Source organism: Chanos chanos, chromosome 11 (genome assembly GCF_902362185.1).
Source record: "Chanos chanos chromosome 11, fChaCha1.1, whole genome shotgun sequence".
Taxonomy (NCBI): Eukaryota; Metazoa; Chordata; class Actinopteri; order Gonorynchiformes; family Chanidae; genus Chanos; species Chanos chanos.
In genome coordinates, this window is record NC_044505.1 from 15,212,616 (window position 1) to 15,237,615 (window position 25,000).

At 46.2% G+C, this 25,000-nt stretch overlaps 1 protein-coding gene across 1 annotated transcript in view; it reads left to right on the forward strand.

The window, feature by feature from the left end:
* maml3 (mastermind-like transcriptional coactivator 3) overlaps positions 1-25,000 on the forward strand; it is an 88,075-nt gene that overhangs the window by 44,512 nt on the left and 18,563 nt on the right. Inside the window, exons 2-3 of the mRNA XM_030788319.1 lie at positions 2,453-3,757; positions 3,842-4,114. Coding sequence (XP_030644179.1) covers positions 2,453-3,757; positions 3,842-4,114 — 1,578 coding nt within the window. The remainder of the gene's footprint in view (positions 1-2,452; positions 3,758-3,841; positions 4,115-25,000) is intronic.

Here is a 25,000-nt window from a genome sequence, read left to right on the forward strand (position 1 = left end):
GAGAGAAAGAGAGAGAATACCACCAGTACAGTTTTACAGAAAATCTTATAATGCACACACAAATACACACACACACACACACACACACACAAAAGTGACATGCTAGCTTGCACGAACACATTCACAGTCTAACAACGATCTCTCCTTAGGCACGTGTGTGCGCACACACGCGCACGCGCACACGCGCACGCGCACACGCACACACGCCTTTCCTCTGTAATTAACACAGCGTTTAATGTGTTCACTTGAAGAGTCATTAACACAAAAGGAACAAGGGATGAGGAGGAGAGGTGACACGAGGAGGGAAGAAAGAGGGAGTTTCATTGCCTTCCACCTTCTCCCCCCACCCCCCTCTCCACATTGTCTTTCTCTTCTCCTCCTCTCTCCCTACAGAAACATCTGTCACTTTCTACACATAAATATTTGCTGTCATCCCTCACTGCCTTGACTTATGAGTCTCAATGGCTTAGGGAGGGTCTGCAAAGTAACAAACCCCCATCAAGAATGTGAAATCAAGTTAAGCTCCTCGTCCTTCCATTTATTTGCTATTCTTTAGGGTAAGAATTTGTCCAGAATCATTTGGACCCCTACAATAAAATAAATTGCATCATATTTAGATGTTAGGAAGCCGCAAACACTTATAAATGACTTTGGAATTAGGGCTCATATTTTATATACGTCTCACTGTATAACCTAGTTTAAAATGCTCTCGCCAAAAGCACCACCCTAACATTCATCTCTGAATCGTACTGTGTGAGTGAGCTGCCTGAATAAATATATATGTGAACAACAGCCTTGACGTCTGTTGGGCACTAAGGGAGTGTTTTGGTTTTATTTTTGTAGTGTATAGATTGATGGGTGTAATGTTGCCTGTAGCTTGGTGTATGGTGTATTTGGAAAGAAAGATGACCACAAAGACACAGACAAACTCAAATGTTATTTGGTTGGAGGGCCCCCCCCCCCCACAAAAAAAAGCGCATTTCAAAAGAATTCTAGAAATAGGCAGCTGAGTTTCGTAAATTTTTATTTGTTTTGATGACTGTGCAGTAAGTTCACTTTGTTTGTGTGTGTGTGTGTGTGTATGTGTATGTATGTGTGTGTGTGTGCGTGTGTGCGTGAGAGAGAGAGAGAGAGTATGGTATTCTCTATAGTATTGTTGTCAGTCTCAGTTCTGACATGAAGTTTATTCTATTTAATAACCAAGGCAAATTAAACAGGGTAGCGCTAGTGTAATAAAATGTTGCCCAGCAGTGAACAATGAAACTTTGTCAACTGTCATTTTGTCTCTCTCATTGATTTCCTTTCCACTGTTTTTTTGTTTTTTTTTTGTTCACTCTCTCTGTTTTGCCCTCCTTGGATAATGATTAAAAGCTGTTATCGTTCTGTTGTTCTCTTTTGAGTATTATTCCTTCAGAAATGAACCCTAAGAAATGCGTGTGTGTGTGTGTTTGTTGTGCATGAGCAAAGAGTTTGCGTTCAAGCAGTTTGAGTCACAGCAAAAGAAAAGGTTCACTTTTGAGACCTCCCAGCTAAGCACCAGGCTAGTCTTTGAATTAGCCCGTAATTGCCTCTCTAGAGGCCAGTGTTTAAATCCAGGCACCTGTGTGCAGATTATGGAACACAGAAGAACTGGGATTGTGGGAAATGTAGGCAGTTAGTCAAAGATGCAGGGCTAAAACTAATTTGAAGAATAGGAGCTGCATGTGAACTACAGATCAGACCCAAGGGTGAGTGCAACATACAGAAGTTAGTTTTAAAGGGGTTTTAACAGTGTGGTTTGAACTACTTGGTATTCTAGAAACTGAGAATGTTATAAATTTTGCTTTAATTTCGAGGAAAGACTTGATTGGCCCTCACTGACCTCGCATCTGAGTGGAATGCATTTGCATACATTGTACCTAAATGATATTGGCTTGTATTATACTTACGATAAATCACTAATACAGCTGTCTCAGACGTCACACTTGCACTTGAGTTAACAAGTGTTAACAACCAGCGAGTAAAATCTGGGGGAAGAAAACAAGTCAACATTTGAGAGAACTCCTCTACACTTAACACTCTATACTTAAAGAAATGGTAACTAGAGATTTGTGATTTGTGTCCTTGGTTGAGAATACTTGAGGCTATTCCCAAATTGCTCTGGTGGTAGTGTTGCCTTGTAATTTGTTACAAGTGCCTGGGGTAATTCTGTCGATGCTGTTTATCTTCCAGCAGAATATTAGCTTTAAGTTTCGCACAAGGACTTTTTTTTTTTTTTTTTTTTAAAGTGAAACTTTAGACACCCAAAAGAGCATGAAGCAGAAACTTACGCCAAGGGCAAGGGGGAAAAAAAAGAAAAAAATTAGCACTGAAAATATTTTCAGTGGCTTTAAATCAGGGTAGTCACCTAAGTTGTCATCTGCTCAAAGATCATTTGGCTAATGATGTTCTCTCTCTCTTTGTGTCCTCTCAGCTCCAGGAGACGGTTAAGAGGAAACTGGACAGCGCACGCTCACCCCTGAACGGAGATCAGAACGGGATTTGCGAAGGAAGTTACTCGCCTACAACGAAAAGAATACGGAAAGAAGGGAACACAGGGCTGGACTCATTGGGCACTTTGCCTAATAACGTGCCCCCTATTTCACCTTTGCATCAAATGGACGTTAAACCCACGCTTCCAGCAACCGGTAACAACAACAACAACAACAACGGCACTGGTAACGGGAATGCCGGGAGTAACCACATAACCGGTCGGCAAGAGGACTTGGGCAAGAACGGAGGGTTGCCTGACATCAAGTTGAACGGCTCCTTGGATTTAGACGATGGCTTTGGGCTTCTGAAAGACTTGAAGCAAGAGCCTTTGGATGACGGCGGCGGGATAGAATCTTCGGAAACCTCGCTGTCCAATCAGAACAAGCTCTTCTCCGACATCAATCTGAACGACCAGGAGTGGCAGGAACTGATTGACGAGCTGGTCAACACTGTGCCCGAGGATGACATGCATGACCTCTTCAACGAGGATTTTGAGGAGAAGAAAGAGGCTGCTGAGTTCTCCAGGCCGACGGCTCAGACGCCCCTCCCGCAGGAGCCGCCCCCGGCCTCTGCGGCACCTAACCCCCCAGTTCCCCAAACTGGACAGATCCCCATGGGCTCCCCCCAGGTGCGCCCGTCATCCTCTGGTCCTCCTTTTGCCACGGCCGCCAATGGCACCCCACCTCAGCAACCCTTGCAGCAATCCCCGGCTGTCGCCATGGCATCGGGATCGCCAGCCAACTGTGTTGCCCGGTCACCTCAGACACCTACCCAGGCCCAGACACAGGCCCCGAGGCCTGGGAACGGATTCATGATGAATCCAGGCCCAGGTGTGGGACAAGGGGGATCGACGCCGGTTGGATCCGGGGGTCCAGCCCAGACAGCGGGAGGCGGAGGAGGGTCCGTTCCGGTTCAGGTTCCGCTACCGACCACAGACCTTTCACACGCAGAGCAGCTGAAGCAAATGGCTGCTCAGCAGCAACAACGGGCGAAGCTCATTCATCAGAAGCACCCGCAGCAGTCGCAAGCGGCTAGCTGGTCCCCAGCGGGACCTCCAACCAGCCCTTATGGAGGTCCCTTCAACCCCGACAAACCAAATAGCCCCATGATGTACCCGCAATCTTTCAACGCACCCAACTCCATGGTGGCCAACATGGGTGGCGCCAATCAGAAACCAGGCATGAACAACTACCTCCCGCAGAACCACATGAACATGCTGAGCCAGCAGCAGCAGCAGCAGCAGCAGCAACAACAACAACAACAACAACAGCAGCAACAACAACAACAACAACAACAACAGCAACAACAACAGCCGCAGGCGCCGCCTAACAACATGGCCGCGCAGAACGTCCTGAACAAGCAGCTGTCGTACAGCAACACCAAGCCATTGAGTCACTTCAGTGCTGTGGAACACATGGGTCAGAGGATGACACCTCCTATGGCTAACCAAGCCAAAAATCCCATGATGCCCTACATGCAGGGGGCGGGGCAAGGAGGAGGCCCTCCCCCGGCCCAGGGCCCCATGCCTGGCCAGACGGCCCATCTGATGAGCCAGAAGATGGGTCAGAGTTTGCCTTACAGTGCCATGCAGACGCATTCACAGGTGAGAGCCCGCGATTTAAGAAACGTTCGTGTTATTTCTCGTTGTTTCCCGAGCCGTTCTCACTTATTTGGCTTATCTCGGTTGTTGAACTTTCTAGAACTGCGCCATTTTTGGGGGCATCTGCCAGTGAAACACAAAGCACTATGGATTCGTGGGTTGCACAAATGACGTGGCTTTTTGATAAATGATTTAGGCTGTTATCGTTATTATTATTATTATTATTTTTATTCGGCTCTGTCAAATTTGCTTTCTGTTTTGTAATGCATTAGAAATTAGTCCTCCATTTTGTTTTTCTGTCTTAACAAAAAAATATTGTGCTGAAAACATCAAGGTAAGATGGCTCTCCAGCACTTGACAGTTAGCCCAGAGAGATTCTAAAACCCTGCTCACCCATAATTCCATATTTTATGTCTGTGTTGTGCGCTGGGCAAGTAATGGTGGCCGTTGCCCCAGCAACAGCTAGTACTTGGAATAGGAAATCGACACTCTCTAATATATTAATGTCCATGCACCAGCCTCCAGTGTCCCAGTGGCAGCCAGAAAGCTCTTCTTTCTTTCTTCCCTCTGTCTGAAGGAAGGAGAAGATTAGATTTTGCAGTAGCCATTACTGTTCGTTCGAATGTTTTGTTGTTTCATTAGAGCAAACAACAGCAAATGTGTTGTTAGCCACCAACACAGTAAGTACAACAGCTAGCATGATTTCAGATCAAATGTCTTTATGAAGAAAAAGAGTATTTTTCGTTGAATAATCTGTGGGTGCCCCCCGTGTTTCGTCTGGCTGTGGTAATTAAGAGAAAGAATATTGTTGAACTTTAAAGGGGATGAAATTCGCTCCTTTTCCATTTGAAGGAGAGGTGATATGCCTTTTAGTTCTTGACCTGGAAATTATGCTCATTAGCTGCAGTGCTATGTCCTCTGTCCCTCTCCCTCTCCCTCTCTGTCTCTCTCTCTCCCTCTCCCTCTCCCTCTCTCTCTCTCTCTCTGTCTCCCCCTCTCCCTCTCCCTCTCTGTCTCTCTCTCTCTCTCCCTCTCTCTTGCTCTTTCCTCCATTCATCCCTCTTTCCTTTTGCTCTCTTCATCTGTTCGTCGAACTGCATCCTGTGCTCTATGATATTTGTCAATCCGTACTCCTTCCTTTTTCCTTTTGCATTTCTCCCTCCATCTCTCCCTCATTCCCTCCATCTCTCTCTCCCTCTCTCTCTATTTCCCCCATAGTTGAACAGAAGGGCTCAGCACCAATAAAGGGGCAGATTTATTACGACGGGTCCTCTGCGGTGCCCATGAGCAAAATGCAGCAGAGAGAGAGAGAGAAAAAGGGAGAGAACATGCAAGAGAGGGAGAGAGAGAGAGAGGGAAAGGGCTGAAAAATGGAGAAAGGACAGAAAGGTAGATTGTGAGCGAAAAAGACATATATTAGAGAATATACTGAAGGAAAGGTGTGGAAAGAGATAAAAAGAAAAAAATTCAATAAAAGAGAGACAAAGAGATAAATGGAGGTAGGCAGGCTGAAGTTTTTCCCTCTTTCTTTAGCTGTACTCACTAGCCGCTTAAGCACTTTGACTCTTGTGTTAAGTGTCTCTTTATGTGAATTAGCATGGATGCTCTAAACCAATACTGATAGAAAATAAAAGGCTGCCACTGTTACCTTATTAGGGCAGGAGGCCATAACTAAATTACTTTTTAAGATATTAACCGACAAATTTTCAGTTAAGGGCTTTTTTGTTTGTATGTTTGTTTGTTTGTTTGTTTTTGTTGTTGGACTCTCATACGCGTTTGCAGAGACAAGTGTTAGCTGTACAAGGGTTAGGGTTAGCTGTATGAAAAAGCCAGGGCCAATTATTTCTTTGGTAATTGATTCTTTTCATTTGTGTATTTTCCCCTCTGATCAGCTGCAGCTGTCGTGACATCAGTGTGTTTTGTCTGAGTAAGGATGAGTCCATCCTGCAGTGGTCTGTGAAGCAGAGAGTGTGTGTGTGTGTGTGTGTGTATGTGTGTGTGTGGAGACAGAGGGGCGTGTTTTCTATATTGTTCTTTGGGGTGTTGGCTTCGGACTAATCGAGAGGTGGATCAGTGCATACTTGCCTGTTGTAATACACTGATAATCAGGCCAGTTCAATTAAGATGCGTAACCTATAGCTGTTTATAGTTACCTATAGGCTACATTTATACACAGACCGCCTGCCTTTGGATGACATTTCTGAATATCTGTGATTTGAACTATGTTTTAACTACCTCTATTATATTTTCCCCTCCCGATCTTGTGTACTCCCAAGTAATGTTGATAATGACAGGGGCCAGGCAAACCATGTCTCCCATGCCCTGGTTTTGATTGGACGCTGCAGTGTGGCCCAGACAACAGGCAGGCTGTCAGGGTTATTGATTATCGGACAGGGGAGGTTTGCAGGGGCCAACCCAGAGAAGGGGGCGGGAAGGTCATTAGCATTATTTATGTTCTCAGCAAAGCCTCCTACACAGATATCCAGACAGATGTACAGCCCGAATAGAGTCACACACACACACACACACACACACACAAACAGCAGATACACTCACGCTCTCACACACTCCCTCTCTCTCTCTCTCTCTCGTGTGCACGGACACGTAGACATACAGCACTCAGTCACAAACAGCAAATATTCTCTCACACACACACACACACACACACACACACACACTCACTCACTCACTCACTGAGTGACTAAGAGAGGTATTTCCGCACAAAGTCGCATATGATAGATACCTACTTGGAGACTGTGCTTACTCTCTCTCTCTCTCTCTCTCTCTCTCTCCCTCTCCCTCTCTCCCACCCCCCTTCTCTTTCTCTCTCTCTCTCTCTCTCTCTCTAACAAACACACTGGCATGCACTGATCAGAGGCTGTCTGGTGGGTTTATTTTTTTGTTTTTTGGGTTTTTTTTTGTTTTTTTGTACAGGTGGCAGAAAGGCACCCTTTGCATAATCTTATTACAGCATGATTATGAAACTTCAGCCTGCTCCTTAAAAGCTCGTTAGTCAGGCTTTAATTGTCACTCCTTGCCGTTTTGCATATCGCCGTGGTGACTGTAATTTATTCGCCAGCGATCAGAAGGGAGGAGGGGGGGCACTCAGTTTGATGCTTTAGAGTGTGTGTGTGTGTGTGTGTTTGTGTATGCTTGTGTGTTTATGAGTTTGTGTATATTGTCGCTTTGAGGTTTGAGTTGGAGCTAATAGAGGGCGTTGAGGCGGGTTTGAGAGATGATTGGAGAGAAGTGGCTTAATTAGCATTGAAATCAGCCACTGAGAAGACCTTGTGTTATAATGATGAAGCAATAAAGACCTGGGGTGTGTGTGTGTGTGTGTGTGTGTGTGTGTGTGTGTGTGTGTGTGTGTGTGTGCGCGCGCGTGCATGTGTGTCAGTTACTGGTTTGCTATGAGGCATATGTCTAGACCATGAGAAAATGATTCTCGGTATGGTCACACACACACACACACGCTGTTACCATATGTATTTGGTTTTTGTGTATGTTTTGTGCAGAATGAGGCTCTGTTGCTGTATGAATCCAGAGAGAGAGAGCATGAGGAGAAAAGAGAGAGAGAGAGAGAGAGAGCATGAGGAGAAAAGAGAGAGAGAGAGAGAGAGAGAGAGAGAGAGAGACCACCCCGCTGCTCCCATCTTCTCCCCTCCCCCAACCTCTCTTTATCCACAGGAGCGGGAGTTATTGCTTTCCCTCCCCCTCAGACTCTCTCTCTCCCTCTCTCTCTCTCTCTCTCTCTCTCTCTCTCTCTGTTCCTCTCTTTCTTTCTCTCTCTCCTGGCACACGTGTTAGGGCTTGAGCTGAGAGATTCTCAGATCCTGTGGAGAGACTCTGAGGAGGCGAGGAGGAAAGGGAGGAGGGAGTGAGGGAGATGGAAAGAGAGAGAGAGAGAGAGAGAGAGAGAGAGAGAGGGAGGGAGGGAGGTGGGGGCCATAGAAAGGCTGTAAGCTGCTGTTGAATCCTTTCTTGAGAATGCTGACACCAGACGAGGCCACGTCCGGCTTTCACCACGCCGAAGAAACAATAGAAGCCACGCGAATGTTGTCAAGAAGAGACGACGGCTAACACAACAGACCACCACACAACGCCACCCGTAATAACCAGCCGTAAAGTGGCAGAGAACACACACACACACACACACCACGGAGTGAGTGCGGCTCCCAGGCGAGATAGTTAGTATTCCTATCATCTTAATTTAACAGAGCATCCAAATTAGCGAGAAAGTGTGCGTTTCATCAGTCCAAATGCCTTGAAAGCGTGAGAATTCCCGAAATTTTGGGGCAGAACGCTTCAGGAATCGCGGGCATAGCGTTTACGGGGACGAGGATCCAGTCTGATAACTTGAGCTTTTTCCCTGTTTCTTCACCTTAGCATATGGTCTCATGTTATGCTAACGACACGCCATGTACCAAACCTTTTCAAAGGAGGACAATTTAGTTTTATTTTGTTTTCTTCACAGAACATTGTAACTTAATTGTTTTTAATGAATCCTAATATGCCTTGACCTTACTTCATAGGTTCATAATCATTATCCTTAGTATACCGTAGCAGTACACAGCATAAGCGGACTGGGTTAGCATAGTATTTTTGTTTAAATTTGTGTATGCTGCAGTGTAACATTAGGCAAAAGGTAATTTCATTTAGAATAACATGTCATAGTACAGTAGTGCATTTTATTGTAGCTTGAAATGTTGAAGTGTTAACTAGCTTTATGTTGGTTAGGTGACTGAAGATATGTTGCAGAGGGAGTGGATCAATGCCACTAAGACGAGAGAGAGCGCGAGCGAGGTGTTTGCCAGCCGCCCTTCTCGCTCTGTGTGTGTGTGTGTGTGTGTCTTTATGTGCTTTCCCCCACAGTGAAAACGATTACATGCTAGGTTCTTTTTTTTTTTCAGATTTACACAGTTAGACACTCAGTGGTTTGAGAAGGAAAAAACAAACAGCATCCAGTAACAGTTTACTGTAGATGATGTCACACAGTCACTTAAAATACCTTCCATCCACATTTACATACCTGTAATAATGATATATATAATAATTATCCCACATTAGGATGGGCCTCAGAACAGGTGGTAGTCATAGCGTGATGCAATAAAATGCTGACACCATCACCAACAATTATGACTGTATGATGCCAGAGCCGCTATGTCATTTCTGAATTGTGAGAGTGAACATTTTCCCATAGAATGTATGGTGTGTGTGTGTGTGTGTGTGTGTGTGTATAGGCCTATGATGTCATAGCGCATTGGGTATATAGCCCTATGATGTCATAATTCGTTTTCTGCGTAGCCCTTTTTCGCACTGTAATACAGTGTCTGTGTGGCTTGATTTCATTCTAAATGAGAGTACATGCATCTGTATGGTGGGGTGTATGTAAAATTACATAGAGGTGGATAGCAGTTTCTTTGAACCACATTTACACTGCAATTCAGTTTGTAATGTAGTTCTATGACATTGCAGTGTATAGTGTATGCAGCTTTGTAGAACCACAGCAGCATGTGTATGAAGAAAAATATCACTTATCATGCAGTGTGTGTGTTTAGAACAGTGTCAGCATAATGCAGTTTCTGTCTGACCTGTCCGTGTGATTCAGCATCTGTGTAGTCCTATGACATCATAATGCGGTCTGTGTCTGGTCCTGTGACATCATAATGCAGCGTGTATGTTGTTTTGCCGTTGTAGATCTTTGCTCTTATACTTGCACAGTGACAGATGGAGAGGGCACATGGATCATGGCAGCACAGAGAGGGAAAGGGGGAGGACAGGGTGTGTGTTTGTGGGGAAGAGAGAGAGAGAGAGAGAGAGAGAGAGGGCATATGGAAACCATGGAACAGCTAGGCTAGAGAGGGCATCTGCTAAGTTTGCTCTTGTTTGTGTGTGTATGTGTGTGTGTGTGTGTGTGTGTGTGTGTGTGTGTGGTTCCATATCTGCACCCATGTCTCTGTCCCTTAAAACAGATATGAGAGTTTGGGGTGGGGTGTATGTGTTGTAATGGTTTTAACCACATTCCAGTCCAGGTTGTTGTTTTTGTGAAGACATGCTAAACATACTGAAGTGTCAGACTAGTCTATAACTGAAGTGTGCATTCAGTGTGTGTTCTTACTGCGTTTTGATTGTGAAGATGGCTTATGACTTAGACCAGTTTGAATGCCTGTATGTTTGTCTGTGTGTGTGTATGTGTGTGTGTGTGTGTCTGTGTGTGTGTGTCCCTGGGCGCTGACTGCCTGGCCAGACTTGGACATGAGTGTGTTCTGTTTAGTATTCAGGTCCCAGTCTGGATCTGCTGCTGTGCTCAGGAGCCAACGCTGGCCACACTACAGAATAAAAATCATCACCCTCCCAGTCACACACACAGTCTCTCTCTCTCTCTCTCTCTCTCTCTCTCTCTCTCTCTCTCTCTCTCTCTCTCTCCTCAAGCATACCTCACACAAGAGAGAGAGAGAGAGAGAGAGAGAGGGAGAAAGACAGGGAGAAACTTTGGCTGCCTCGTCCACTCTTTGTTGCCATAGATACCGTGGCCCACGGCACCTTGCTGCCTCAATCAATGGCAGCTTCAAGACAAGGAACAAGTGTGTGTGTGTGTGTGTGTGTGTGTGTGTGTGTGTGTGTGTGTGTGTGTGTGAGTGTGAGCTTGCTTGTTATGAAGAGTTGGAGGGTACGTAGGAACATGTCAGAAAAACACTGCAGTTCCTTTTTGGTTGTGGAATAAGAACTTTGGAAGGGGTAAAAAAAAAAAAAAGCAGAAATGAATTACAAAAAAAAGAGCAAACTGGAAACAAAAGAATGTCTTTTTTTTCTTCTTCTTCTGTATTTACAGTTGCATCACTATCTATTGCTAACTACCATAAAATGAAGTTCTGAATCAGTAATCTAATGACGCCGAAGTGATTGCTTAATTATTTTAATGACTTTTTGTCGCTGAAAAATAGGCTAATTGTTTGTGTAACAACAATATTGAATGTTCACTTTTGTGATTATTCTGGGCTAGTGAAGAATTTGAGGATTGACAAAGAATGGAGAAGTTGTCTTTTGCTTTTTGTGTCATAAGTAATTAAGAAAAAAATGTTTCATTTGAGTCAGAATAATCTCAGAACACCATTCTGTGGCAAAACTTTTTAATAAAGACCAGAAAAGTCTAGCTTTTTCCTCTCCCTAGGGATGCTGGGAAATGTAGTGTTTTTGCACTCCTGCTGTGATGCAGGTGTTCAGATATGATGTCTCTATTAAGTGGGGAGGTGGTGTGTGTGCATATGTGTGTGTGCGTATGTGTGTGTGCGTATGTGTGTTTGCTTATGTGTGTGTGTGTGTGCGTATCTGTGCGGGTGGGCGAAACGTGTGTGTCTGTGTGTGTGTGCGTGCCTGTGTGTGTGTAGGGGGCTGTTGAACTTCACAGATGTTGAAGTAATTTTGCAAAATCCTCAGGAACCCACTCACGCACTCACACACACGGCCCGTTCTGTGTGATTCTGTGGAAGTGTGACATACAGGAACATACTGGAACACTTTCCCATATGTCCCATGTCACTCCTACTCTCATTCCCTGACTGTTTCCTCCGGTTACCTGCGTTTTGGTCGCTCCCTACTCTTTGACTGGGTCTTTGCAGAGAGAGAGCGAAAGAGAGAGAGACAGAGAGAGAGAACCCATTACCTCACCCACAAGTTTAACACCTGGGGCCTTAGCAACCCCCCCCCCCCCCGCCCCACTCCAAAAAGACAGCTGCCTACCCCCATATGGCAAAGTCATTGATATGATCAACAGCTGCCCCTCCCCTTACACTGCCCCACCCACACACACACACACACACACACGCACACGCAATCTAAAATGCTCCTTTGGCAACTGTGTATACCAAATCTCTGTCAGTACAACTCAGTAAATAGGAATCCCACTGTCTCTCACACACACACACACACACACACACACACACACAATTTACATAGATTTTTAAGTAGTTTAACGTTTTAGCGTCTCAGGTTCGACAGAACATCCTATTGTTTTATATTGCCATCATCATTATTATATCACGTACCGTTAGTCGCCCGTACCATAATTCATCGCCATTTCATGCTACGACAAGACTTTTTTTTTTTTTTTTTTTTTACCTGCATTACACATCAGGTAGTCTCATATTCTCATAAGGACCTCAGACACATCGAGGTAAGAGGGCGAAAGATGAGCAATTTGTTTTGTTTTTGTTTGTTTTTTTTTATAAAGAGCAGGAGATGGAGAAAGGGCAACGAGAAGGAGGACGAGCTGTCTTAAATAGACGTCAACACTTTAAATACTGGCTGACAAGTGAGAGGAGAGTGAGCGAGAGAGATGGAGAGAGCGAGAGAGAGAAAGAGAGAGAGAGAAAAAGAGAGGAGAGGAAAGATGAGTTAAGGAGCTTTGAGAGGGATTAGGTGTCGAATTTGACTTTTTTTTTCTTTTTTTTTTGGAGCCGAAGCAGTCTTCTCCGAGCGATTTGCCTTGAACGTTCGAAACATGGTTAATCCCTGCTTACAGGCCAATAATCCCCCCCCCTACCCTGCTACCTGATCCTGTGGCAGCAAAGCAACACCGCGGTACCACACACACTATACCTGAGACAGAGACCACACACACATGCACACATACACACGTGCACATACATACATACAGCAGGCAAATCTACACACACACACACTCACACACACACACACACACAAGTATGGCACGCACGCATACACAGTATACACATGCACACACATATAAATACATCAAACTGTACATCAAATATACTAATATACTCAAACAAAGATTCTCACATACTTGTATGCAAATACTTATTCACATACACAGGTACACACACTCATGCGCAATGATTCATGTTCAAAATTCCTGCTTGACTGGAACTCGCATATACACACACGCGCAGTATACACAACATACACACATACTCATATCTACGCAGGGGCACAAAAATACATAGGAGCGAAATGTATTTCACAGAGATCATATACTGAACTCCTACTCAAAATTAGCCAACGCGTCAACGTATTCACTCCCTGTGAAACGTTCATATCTAAACTCGCAACACACAGCGTCACACAGCTGTTGTTCTCATCTCGGCCCTGATCTTCAGTGCACATTCGTTTTCAATGAACGTAGTGACTGGAAATACTGATCCCAGATCAGCTGTTAAGGGCCGAACGTTTGGCCTAGCTGGCGCTAACGCTGGAAGGGGCTTAGCATGCATAGCGTTCCCTTGTTGAATGAAGAGTGTGCTCTCTTGCTCTCCGTGTTGACAGACAGATAGCGGAAGTTTCCGGGTTTAGAGTGGAGAGATCTTTACGCTTCAGCTTCTCTACATTCTGAGCCTCCTGCTGAAGTTGACGCCGAGGCAGGAGAGAGAGAGAGAGAGAGAGAGAGAGAGAGAGAGAGAGAGAGAGAGAGAGAGAGAGAGAGAGAGCAAACACACAAAAATCCATCAACACCAAGACTCCACAGCGCTCAGCCTGTGTTTGTCCAGGATTAAGGCTGGCCGTGCAGGCGCGCGCGTGTGTGTGTGTGTGTGTGTGTGTGTGTGTGTGTGTGTGTGTGAGTGTGCACGCGTGTGTGCGCGTGTGTGATACGTATATGTTAGCCTGGAAATGATACTGGACACCTGTGACTAGCATGCTGAATGGACAAACATGTTCCCTTGTGTGTGTGTGTGTGTGTGTGTGTGTGTGTGTGTGTGTGCACGTGCGCGCGTGCAGCCTGTGTTTTGCTAATGACATCTCTAAAACTGTTGCCTCATGGGATTATGTTTGAAAGAATCTATTAGCCCTACTTCTGGGACAAAAAGGACCCACACGACAATGTACAGTCAAATACACACATACTCTGTAGACTGCTTTTTTTCACTCAACTACAGTCACATACACACACACACACACACACTCAACTTGTGTAAGTTTCCAGTACGCACTGAACACACAGACACTTGGACTACATAACTGTATCTGACATGCATGCAATTATGATTTCACATAGGATTTTGTACAGGATCTTTAGCATTTGTGGCTTACATCAGAATTTGGGTCATCTTACATATATATAATAATATATATATATATAATATGTGTGTGAGAGAGAGAGAGAGAGAGCATATATGTACATGACTGTCGTATAGATAGCCTCTTCATTTTTTGGATGGTCCTTATTGATGAGTTGTTATGGAGTGTCTCTCCCCTCTCCTCAGACTGGAGGAACGTGACTGGGCTTTGCCTTCACTCCCACACTCTCATGCCTGCCCGAGGACATGTGTCTCGAGAAAGAGAGAGGGAGCGAGAGATAGAGAAAGAAAGAGAGAGCGCAGGTACTGATGAAAGCACAGGGCCTGCTGTGAGAGAGAGAGAGAGGGAGAGACTGTGTACGTCTGTGTGTGTGTGTGTGTGTGTGTGTGTGTGTGTGTGAGAGAGAGAGAGAGGGAGTGTGTGTGTGTGTGTGTGTGTGTGTGTGTGAGAGAGAGAGAGAGAGAGAGGGAGTGTGTGTGTGTGTGTGTGTGAGAGAGAGAGAGAGTGAGAGAGAGAGTGGGAGTCAGTCTGTGTGTGTGTGTGTGTGAGAGAGAGAGTGAGAGTGGGAGTCAGTCTGTGTGTGTGTGTGTGAGAGAGAGCGAGAGAGCGAGAGAGTGAGAGTGGGAGTCAGTCTGTGTGTGTGTCTGTGTGCGCGTGTGTGTGTGAGCGAGCGAGAGAGTGAGAGAGAGAGAGAGATATGATTGAGGAGGCGTGGTTGCTTAGGTTTCTCCTCTCTCATTAGAGCACACTGGGAGCGCTGTTGCCGCTTTGAGCCATCCACACTTCTCTCTCTCTCTCTCTCTCCCTCTCTCTCTCTCCCCCCCCCTCCCTCCTCCCTCCCTTCGGGCTCCTGTACTCCTCCTCCTGCAGATTCTCAAAGAAAAATGAAGCCAAATAAACTTGAACCCAGGGAAGCATGATTGATGGATCTGTAAAACACTCTCTCTTTTTCCTCCTTCTCTCTCTCTCTCTCTCTCTCTCTCTCCCCCTCTCTGTTTCTCTCTCTAGTTCTTTTACTCCCTTTCTCTTTCTCTGTGTCTTTGGCAGTTACTCATCTCCCTTTCTCCCTCTTCAGGGGTTTTTCGTTTTTTCTTATATTTCTCTTAGACCTGCGGTCAGCACACACAGCCTTCTCAGTTTACACACATGAGAAAGTATTCTTTAAAGAAATTACCTCAAACAACTCTATAAACTTCAGCTTACTCTGGCTGCAATACTAACAACTTTTTGCTTCTTCAAAACGTATTACTTTACCGTGTTTTTAATTGTTTGTTTTTCAGTAGTTGGTCTATTGATGTAACTGAACACATTCATCCTAGCTAGCTGGCCATCTCCCTGTTTGTACAGCTAGCGGCCACGTCCCGCGTGCGTGTGTTTCTTGTGAGACTGATCACGCATGTGTCCCTATTCTTAGCATGTTTATCACCTTAATGGGCTGTTTGATTGAAGCCAGCTTTCCTATCAGGCATTGCAGCAGCCACCTATCTTCCAAGACCTATTGTCCTACAGGCAGTGATAAGGACGACTCGGCAAAAGCCTAGCGAAAAGGCTGTCGTTTATCTATGCACAACACGGTGTTTGTGTAAACCAATGAAACACAGGCGTGTCTTTTGGTTTTTGTTTTTTTTTTTTTTCCTCCCTCTTTTTTAGATGAGCCAATGAAATTTAAGCATGAACTGATCCCATGGAGAAGTGTTTGGGGGGTCAAGAGATTGCGCATGACTTGCGTGTGTGTGGTCAGGGCGGCTACTTGTTTATAGCGTGTGTTCTCTTTCTTTCTCTCTCTCTCTGGCTGTGAGTGTGTGTGTGTGTGTGTGTGTGTGGGCAGAAGAATTACGGTACCACTCCCTTGACCCTTCATCTCTGCCCTGTCCCTCTCTTTGTGTACTTCCACGAAGAAAACACATTATTCTCTCTTAGATAGCTCGTTTTCAATCCTTCCTTTTCTTAACTGCCCCCCCCTCACCCCGAGATGACATAAACATGTTATAAAGCTGTTATAACACGTGTCATAAGCAGTCGTTACATAGGAAGACCCACGGGACACTCCTCCAAGTCGTTCAGTAGTTATCCAATGACGTTCGTTATGTCTGTAATATATTTTTTCAAAAATTAGCCCTGTGACCATTCGCTTCATTTCCTGTATGAAAACGTTTTTTTAGACAAAACAGCTGCTCCCGCTGTTGGAGCTCTCTTAGGGCTCGGGGTGGTCCGTAATCTCTTTAGTGGTCCTGCGTGGAATTTTCTAGAAACTGTGGTGAAGGAAGGAGGGGGGAGAAAAAACAAACAGGATGAAAATGTGGCTAATAAGGATGGCGATGTCAGGTATTGGATTGGTTGTGAGGAGAAAAATAAAATCCACTTGGGTCAAGGGTCTCACTGGTGTGCTCTTTAGTTCCCTCTCTCTCTCTCTCTCTCTCTCTCTCTCTCTCTCTCTCTCTCTCACACTCTCTCTCTCTCTCTCTCTCTCTCTCTCTCTCTGTGTGTGTGTGTGTGTGTGTGTGTGTTTCTCTCTCTTGGCTGTCTTTATCTCTTTGCTCTGTTTTTCAGCCTTATATCATTATTTCCCCAGCTTTCTGAACTCCCCACACACACACACACACACACACACACACACACTCTCACACCCCCCAACCAGTGAAGCTCAACAGAGCCAAAGCTAATTCACTTTGCACACACTAACTTTCAATTTGGCTTCTGTGCACCCCTACCCCTCCCCCCCTCCTCCAAAGACACCTTCCAATGCCTATCTGAAACCCAGTGCCTGAGGAAGGGAAATCGAATTGCTTGCAGCTAGTCTGTGTCTGTGTGTGTGTGTGTGTGTGTGTGTGTGTGTGTGTGTGTGGTCGACATCATGCCGTGTTAAGACCAGTCCTTCTGCAGCCTGGCCTAGATATCTAGAGGATGAGAAAAATCCTCAGTCATTCGTTCCCCCTTTGCTTCATCTCTCTCTCTCTGTCTCTCTTTCCGTTTTCTCTCTCACACTCAATGTCTCTACCCCGGGTTCTTTCCCCGTTTCAATGGGAAGATCCAGAAATGATCCATTACTGTTAATGAATTGATTCAATTGGATGTAATAGAGTCATTTATCTATCAGAGAAAAGCCAATTCATGTACACACACACACACACACACACAGACAGAGAGAGAGAAGGCTATACTAGGTACTCCTGCTCTTGTCTATATGATACACTGGACAGAGAAGGGGGTGGGGGGAGGGGGGGCTGACAGATTGAGGTTTGAGAGACAAAGACAGAAAAGAGAGATAGAGAAAGAGCAATAGACAGAGAAGGGGGACAAAGAATAAAAAGGTCAAGAGAGATCCGTGTGATGGAGAGACCGAGAGAGAGAGAGAAATGTCAGATTAAAAATCAGCGGTTCTATCCATGATGATTGTAGCACTGTCAGGAATCCTAATTCACTTGAACTGATACATATATTGAGGTCATATTTATTTGGTTACAGCTGTTGACATATTTTCGCTGTTTCACTCTTTTTCTTTTAATGTCTTTGTTAACCAGTTAGTTACTTCACGCATTTTTTTGACCGATAGCAAGCGGTTTTGTCTAACGACAGGGGGAAAGAAATGCATGAGGACATGTTGTTTTTTCCTCTTCTGTCTATCTGTCTACCTATCTATGCTCTTTTGCATGATCGCTGCTTATTCTCATACAAAAACAAAAGAAGATCTTTGCTTTTCTTCTTCTTTCTCTCTCTCTCTCTCTCTCTCTCTCACCTCTTCAGGCACCACTCAGACAGCCGTTATGGGTAGATTCGCCTCCTTAGCTCTTAATAAAAACCTCCCCTTCAACCCTCCACCCCCACCCCTTCCCGCCTCCACCCCACCCCCAAGGCGGCCACCCTCTCTGCCCACGATCGACACCTCTTCTCTGGGTTGACGGCGCTCTTTGTTGGCCTGTTGGTGCAGAGGGCTGGAGCAGGCTGATAAGGGACAGAGAAGGGACCGAGATGGCTCTCCAAAGGGCCAGCGATAACAGTGCGAGGGAGAGAGGGAACCAGGGAGAAAGAAAGAAAGAGAGAGAGAGAGAGAGAGGGAGGCTAGCAGCACTGTCCGGAGGGAAGTGTTAGATGCGCGGACATGGTCCAGGAGGGTCTGTTTAACAAGAGAGAGAGAGAGGGAGGAAAAAAAAAGAAAACGGTCTTCTCCGGTCACGGAACAATCTCAGAGAGGCAGTGGATTCCAGATAACTGGGTGTGTTGAAGCAAATCATTACTGCCACACGATAGAGCAGAGATTTCAAATATTCATTAGACTTAAGTGTGTGTGTGTGTGTGTGTGTGTGTGTGTGTGTGTGGTGGGGGGTGAGGTGTAGATATCAACTGAGTGGAGCTCTCCTCTTGACATGTTCGCTGAGGAGCTTCACAGACGTCGTCTTTCGTTAATGACTCCGGCTATGGCTTGCTACTGGGAACGGGGTGGGGGGGGGGTTTGTTAGGTTATAGAAACGCGTGTTGTAGTGACAGAGCGGACGGTAGATAAATAGACAGATCGACAGAGCAGATGACAGACAGGAAAAGCAGGCAGAAAGAGAGCCAGGCAGACAGACAAAATCCAGGAGCCGACTGCAAGGCTTTGCCTAAACTCTTTGACAGCTGTGTCACTGTTTCCCAGAGAGAGAGAGAGAGACACAGAGAGAGAGAGACAGACAGAGAGACAGGGAGGGTCGCGTTGCTGGAGACACAAAAAAGAGCATCTTCATTTGCTGGAGACGTGTGGTCCCCCAGCTGTGTAGAGTTGGGACGTGTCTGTGTGTGTGTGTGTGTGTGTGTGTGTGTGTGTATTTGCACTGGTTTCTCATCCAGCGGTGGTCTTGGGGTTCAGGTTCATCGCGTAGCGACCAAGCTTGAAATTGTGGCATCACTCGACCCTACCCTGTACTAGGGTGTGTGTGTGTGTGTGTGTACGTGTGTGTACGTGTGTGTACGTATGTGTGTTCCTGCTTGCACTCCCCTACCCCTCCGACCCAATGGGAGTGCTAAATCAGGAGAGTCAGGGGATGGTTGCCATGGACACGTGAGCAAGAGAATACTTCCTAGAGAGAGAGAGAGACTAAGAGTGCAGAGAACGAGAAGACTTCAGGTCGACAAACTATCCCTAATTAACCTCAGGTTTAGTCTTTCTATTAATCCCTCTGTTACTGCCAGCTAAGTGCAAAGAACCACCAGCCAAAATACATCAGTTACTGCTGATATCAGTGCAAACCGTGTATAAATGTCAACAGTTCTCTGCAAAATATCTTTTAAAGGTTGTCATAAAGATGAGATTTACAAAAAGGTGACATTCTTATAAACAGTCCTGACATGGCTTGACAAAGCAAGTTTCAACATAACACGGTTGGGTTTTAGTTCAAGTTCTAAGCCTCACTGACAGTACCACTGAAGGTTACTGAAGTTTGAACCAGTACCGACCAAGCGGTGTGGAGCGGTTTTTCGCTAGTTTTATGTCATCTCCATTTTGCGGTTACGGTTCGGCGCCACGAAATAAACCCTGATTACTTCTGCTTGATGGGTCCGGTATTACCAACCACTCCATCCTCTTTATCTACAACCTGGAGAGAGAGAGAGAAAGAGAGGGAGAGAGGGACTATCTCTAACCAACAGCACCAAGCAGAAGGATGAAATGAAGTGGAAGGAAGGGCGAAATAAAGAAAGGTGGGGGGGGGGGGGGGGGGGGGGGGGGTGGAGGAGGTGTCTGAAAAAATCTGGAGTGAGTGAGAGAGAGAGAGAGAACAGCCTTGGGGTGCAGATAGATTCTCTTCTTTTATTAAATTTGCCGTGGGATGAAAAGAGGCCAGGGCGAAGCGACGGCTAAGAAACCGAGAGACTCGAGATGGAAGATAAAGGGAAAGAGGGCGCCGCTGAAGGGGGATGGAGGGCGAGATGGATGAATGGATAAATGGACGAGAGGAGAAGTCGCCAGTTTTTACCGATAAACTGTGAAGGTAGAGATCGGACGCACGTAACCCGATGACACGCGCTCACCTGCGAGCTGCCGTCGTACCACGCCATTTTGTGGAACGTTTCCAAAAAAAAAACAACCCCTTGCCGTACAAAAACAGGGTAGACTGATAACTAGTTTCCAGGTGTAGTGATGTCGTCAATGTAACACATCGAAAAATATATGTATTTACAGTAAAGAGGAAAAAAATGGGTTGGTGTGCGCGCGTATGAATTAGCGTGAAGTACATCCAGTGGTATTGTATTTGATACGCTTGACTCTTTTCCTCAAGTTTGATGCGTGCTCAGCTTGAAACAGTCGCTCCCTGCATCTTGCTCACTGGTCCTGCAGCAGGTCCAGAGCCCTGGAGGTCTATGGGTAATAGAGTCATGCATCTTTCCCTCCCTGAACAGCACTCCGGGGGTCTCTGGGATGCTAAGCTAGCGGGATAGCTCCCATGATGAGTCTGTGAGTCTCGTAGCGGCTGAGTAATCAGACTGTTGGATCTGAGAGAAGAACAGATGCCTAGCGCTAGCGCTACAGTGTTAGCTAGAGACCTGTATCGCTTTAAGGACTGATAATGACATCCTGAAAATGAACGTCTAGGTTCTAGAACTTTTCTAAAACTTTAAACTTCTTACACAAGCACCATTCAAATATCGGTTTTATTGCTGTCAGAACAAATTATTCTTCTTATTTCCCAATCATGAGTCTTCCCCTGCCATTGTTTCAAACGAGAGAGAGAGTTCCCCTGTGGACTGCCCCGAATTGTTTGAGTCGACGTTGGTTCTTTATGAGTGTTTGGTGGTCGTATCTGCAGCGTGTGCATTGGTTCCAGGTCCTCTGAGATGTGTGAAGGTATGGATCCTAGTACAAAGACACTGGGCTCCTGTCCTGTAGGATGAGTGGAGTGAGGGAAGGGTGGAGTGATAGAGAGGCTTCTCTTCCAATCTCTGCTTGGCTTACTTTTTTCTGACTAATTGCCTCCATACGTCACGACGAAGGGAGAGAGAGAGAAAGAGAGAGAGTTCGCTCAGTTTTAGCCCGTAATGATTTCATAGGTTTTTTTGGTTTTTTTTGCAATGAGGCAGAAAATGCGCTTACCTTTTCGAGGGCAAAAAATTTCCCTCCATCTCTAAGACACAAACCCCCACACCCCACACCCCCACCCCACCCCACCCCACCCCACCCCCTGTAGGTTCCAACACGCCGACCAGTCAAGGAGAGAAAAGTAAATACTCCGCTGAGGAGCCAGAGCACGGCAACCGGCGGCAGGAAACGACTCCAGCCGTCTCTAACGACAGATTGGGCACTTCGTTTTAATCATCGTTATACTGAAAGCTAGAGCAGGTCATCCCTAGCTGCTTCGCAGAGGAAAGAGAGAGAGAGAGAGAGAGAGAGAGATTGTTTTGCCGCATCTGACTATGTTGCCATGACAAATTTGAAACAGATGTTGTGCAGAACCACAATATTGCATATAGAATTGTTTCTTTAAACATCACCTTTAATACGGTTATGAATTTTCATAGTTTTATGAAATTTCATAGTTTAGTGTTTGACCCCCCTGGTCTGTCGGGCGCGTTACGTATTGTATATGTGTTGACACTTAGGAAGTAGGATGTATTGTCTGGGGTGGGGGTGATTTTGGTGGGGGGAATGTTTAGCTTGCTCCCAAGGGCGGAGAGCTGCTATGTTTATCTTGGATGCCCATATGTCAACTGTCAGGCCGTGTCATCCCAGGTCTTTCGCGTTTTACCGTTTTTATTTATGTGGGGGGGGGTTTGTTTGTTTTTCTTAGACAAATCGTCCATTTGGGATTCATCGCTTATGGCCAAAACGCCGCCGCGACGGCACAGCGCACCGGTCACGATTCAAAAATAGGATCGCTGAGGGCGCACTGGATGACGGTGGAGTGTGGGGGGGTGGGGTGGGGGGATTGGGGGAGGGCAACTCATTTGGGAACTTACTGGCCTCCGGAACTCAGCAAGTCCAACCCTTCTCCCCATATCCTCCTCCCATAGGGAAACACCGCCCCCCCAACCCCCCGCCCACTTCAGTTTCGAAGGGGGGCTATTTATCACCATGGCAGCCTTGCCACACATCTCTGTGGTGGGGTTGGGGGGGGGGGGGGGGGGGGGTTGGGGGTGGTTTTGGGTGAGATAAGTGAGAGTAGTCCTCCACGTCCGTCACTAGGCACTCCTGGCCAGCGGCGGCGTCCGCACGGCACGATTTTGAGCCCCCTCTCGCCGGAGGAACGCCGTTATGTCTGTGTTCACTTCGACAGGCTCATTAGTAGACAACCCCCCCCCCCCCCCCCCCCCAGTCATTGCCCTCATCCGCTTTCAGCAGATGGATAGCCTGTGATTCGCTTATTTATTTGTTTGTGTCCGCTTTCACCTTGACAAAGAGTGAAGGAGAAGTGCGTGTGTGTGTGTGTGTGTGTGTGTGTGTGTGTGTGTGTGTGTGTGTGTGTGTGTGTGAGGGGGACCTCATGTTTGTTGCGCCGTTGAAAGCAATCTTTGCGGCGGTGATCGTAAATCAAAACAGATGGAACAGGAGGTGACTATATTGCTTTTCATTGACACCGTTAAGGTTGAAACTGCAGATTAAAGCCTCGCGATACTCAGACTGTTGAACAACACTCAACTGGCTTAGAGACTTAACAACGTTCTGAGTGTAGTGGAAAGGTCACCGGGTCATCTTTTGGTTTGTGATATCGGAATCATCGTATTGATTTTTTTTTTTTTTTTCTCCTCAGCCTGTCTCCTTTAAAGTTCAGGTATCGGAGAAGCCACTGTGGGCACAAAGCACGGATGAAAAGAATTTATTTTTTACCAAAACGCGGTGCAAACGCTTGTGGATTTTCATAGTCCCTCATGGACAAAAAAAAAAAAAACATACTTTAGCCTCTTAAAACACAAATGTGTAAAATACATCAAATTCAGAGGTTCCTTATGTGGGAGTTATAATATTTTCCTTTCTTTTTTTTTCTTTTCTCTAGAAACTTTTATCCGTAAGGAAAGAACATTTGTAAGCGCCCATTGCTTTTATGCGTAATGGCTAATTGTTCTAGACGTTTCTGGGCTGAAACAGAGGGACGGCAGATCCTGCCCGGTGCAGAGCTGGAAATTTTAACCTAACGCTTTCTCATCAGACCGAACGGCGCTGTGGGGCGTGTGAACTCCATCGACCTCCAGGAAAAAACCGTCTCTCACGGACAAACGCAGACCGTTCTAACAGGGTTATGGCCACCGTCTTCCTAAATCATTTCCCGTCTCCCTGGCCGTTAACATATCTCGTTGCGTTCCCACTGCAAACACCTTAATCCAAATCTTCGCCCATTTCCTTTCGCCTGTTCGTTCTCCGACCGCTCTCAGAGGTTTGGAATAGCTACCGGCTTAATGAAACATCCTTTTGTGCAATCCTCAATCCGTATAAAAAGTCAAAGTCTTTTTTTCCTAATTATTTTAGCTACGCAGTCACATTGCTAAGTGTAGCGGCTATGGTTAGCATACTGAGGGTAATGTGCGCTAAGGTGCTGTTCTGGGAAGTTTCTCTGGGGGTGAGCTAGCAGAGCTATGTTGATTAGAGAGAGAGAGAGAGAGAGAGAAAGAGAGGGTCGAGCAGTCACATTCCACCGGCGAACAAGAAGTGTGCGCCTTAAAAGAGACAAAATCCACCTCAGAGCTCTCGTCCTCGCGATCTCTTTGGTATGTCCGCCATCGAGCCTCACATCTTTTCTTTTGTCATGAACATCAGCTTGTAAGAATGTGTGTGTGTGTGTGTGTGTGTGTGTGTGTAAGGAGACAGACTGAACATGAGTGTGACATTTTGTTTAGTGCTCCTGTGCGGTTGGCGGGTACGCGGTGTGCCCGTTGCCGGGGGGATTTTGGTGGCTGAGCGTGTGTAGCCAGTGACGGCTGTTTGGGTGACAGGGTTGCAGGTGTAATTAGACACAATGGAGGAAGCTAATGGAACAGATGCCTCTTTGTAAACAGGGCCCCGTGGCTCCGCATTCACTCACTGACCCGGGCACTACAGACTGCCTCTCTCTTATTCTCTTTCTCTTTCTCTCTCTCACACACACACGCACACACACATACACCCTCTCTCTCTCTCTCTCGGTCTGTCTTTCTCTCTTTCTACCACCCTCTCTTACTTTGTCTGTCTCTCTTTCTCTCTCACACTCACACACACACACCCCCTCTCTCTCTCTCGGTCTGTCTTTCTCTCTTTCTACCACTCTCTCTTACTTTGTCTGTCTCTCTTGCTCTCTCACTCTTGGTCTCCTTCCACACATTTTTTTTTCAGTGGTTTGTTTTTCTTTTCTGTCACAATCTTTAGATCTCTCTCTCTCTCTGTCTCTCTCCCTCACTCTCTCTCTCTCTCTTTCTGTCACCTCCACACGCGGTCTCCTTTGCTCACAGTCTCCTGCTGCCTCTCCCTGCTCTTGCTCTCTTTCTGTCTTTTCTCCTTCTTCCTCCCCCTCTCTCCCTCCCTTTCAATTTTTCCTGTTCACTCAGCTTCTCTCTCTCTCTCCCTCTCTCTCTCTCTCTCTCTCGCTCTCTCTCTCTCTCTCTCGTTGCTTCTTTATCCTCTGACCCCCCCCGCCCCCCCCCCTCGCTCTCATGCCCTCCTTTCTTTTCCTCTTTTCTTACTCTTTAGTTTTTTTTCTCCCTCTCTCTGTCGGCAGAAGGACCGTCTTGTTCCAGCCAAGAAAGCCCCCCCCCCCCCCGTCCTTCTCCCTCCCTCCTCCTCCTCCTCCTCCTCTTTCTCCTCCCTCCCTCCCTCTCCTTCCCTAATGGTTGCTCTCTCCAGCTCCTGGTCCTATCAGCACGGTGATAATGCTACGTCAGACGCTAATCTGACAGGAGAGACTGCAGTACTCTCTCTCT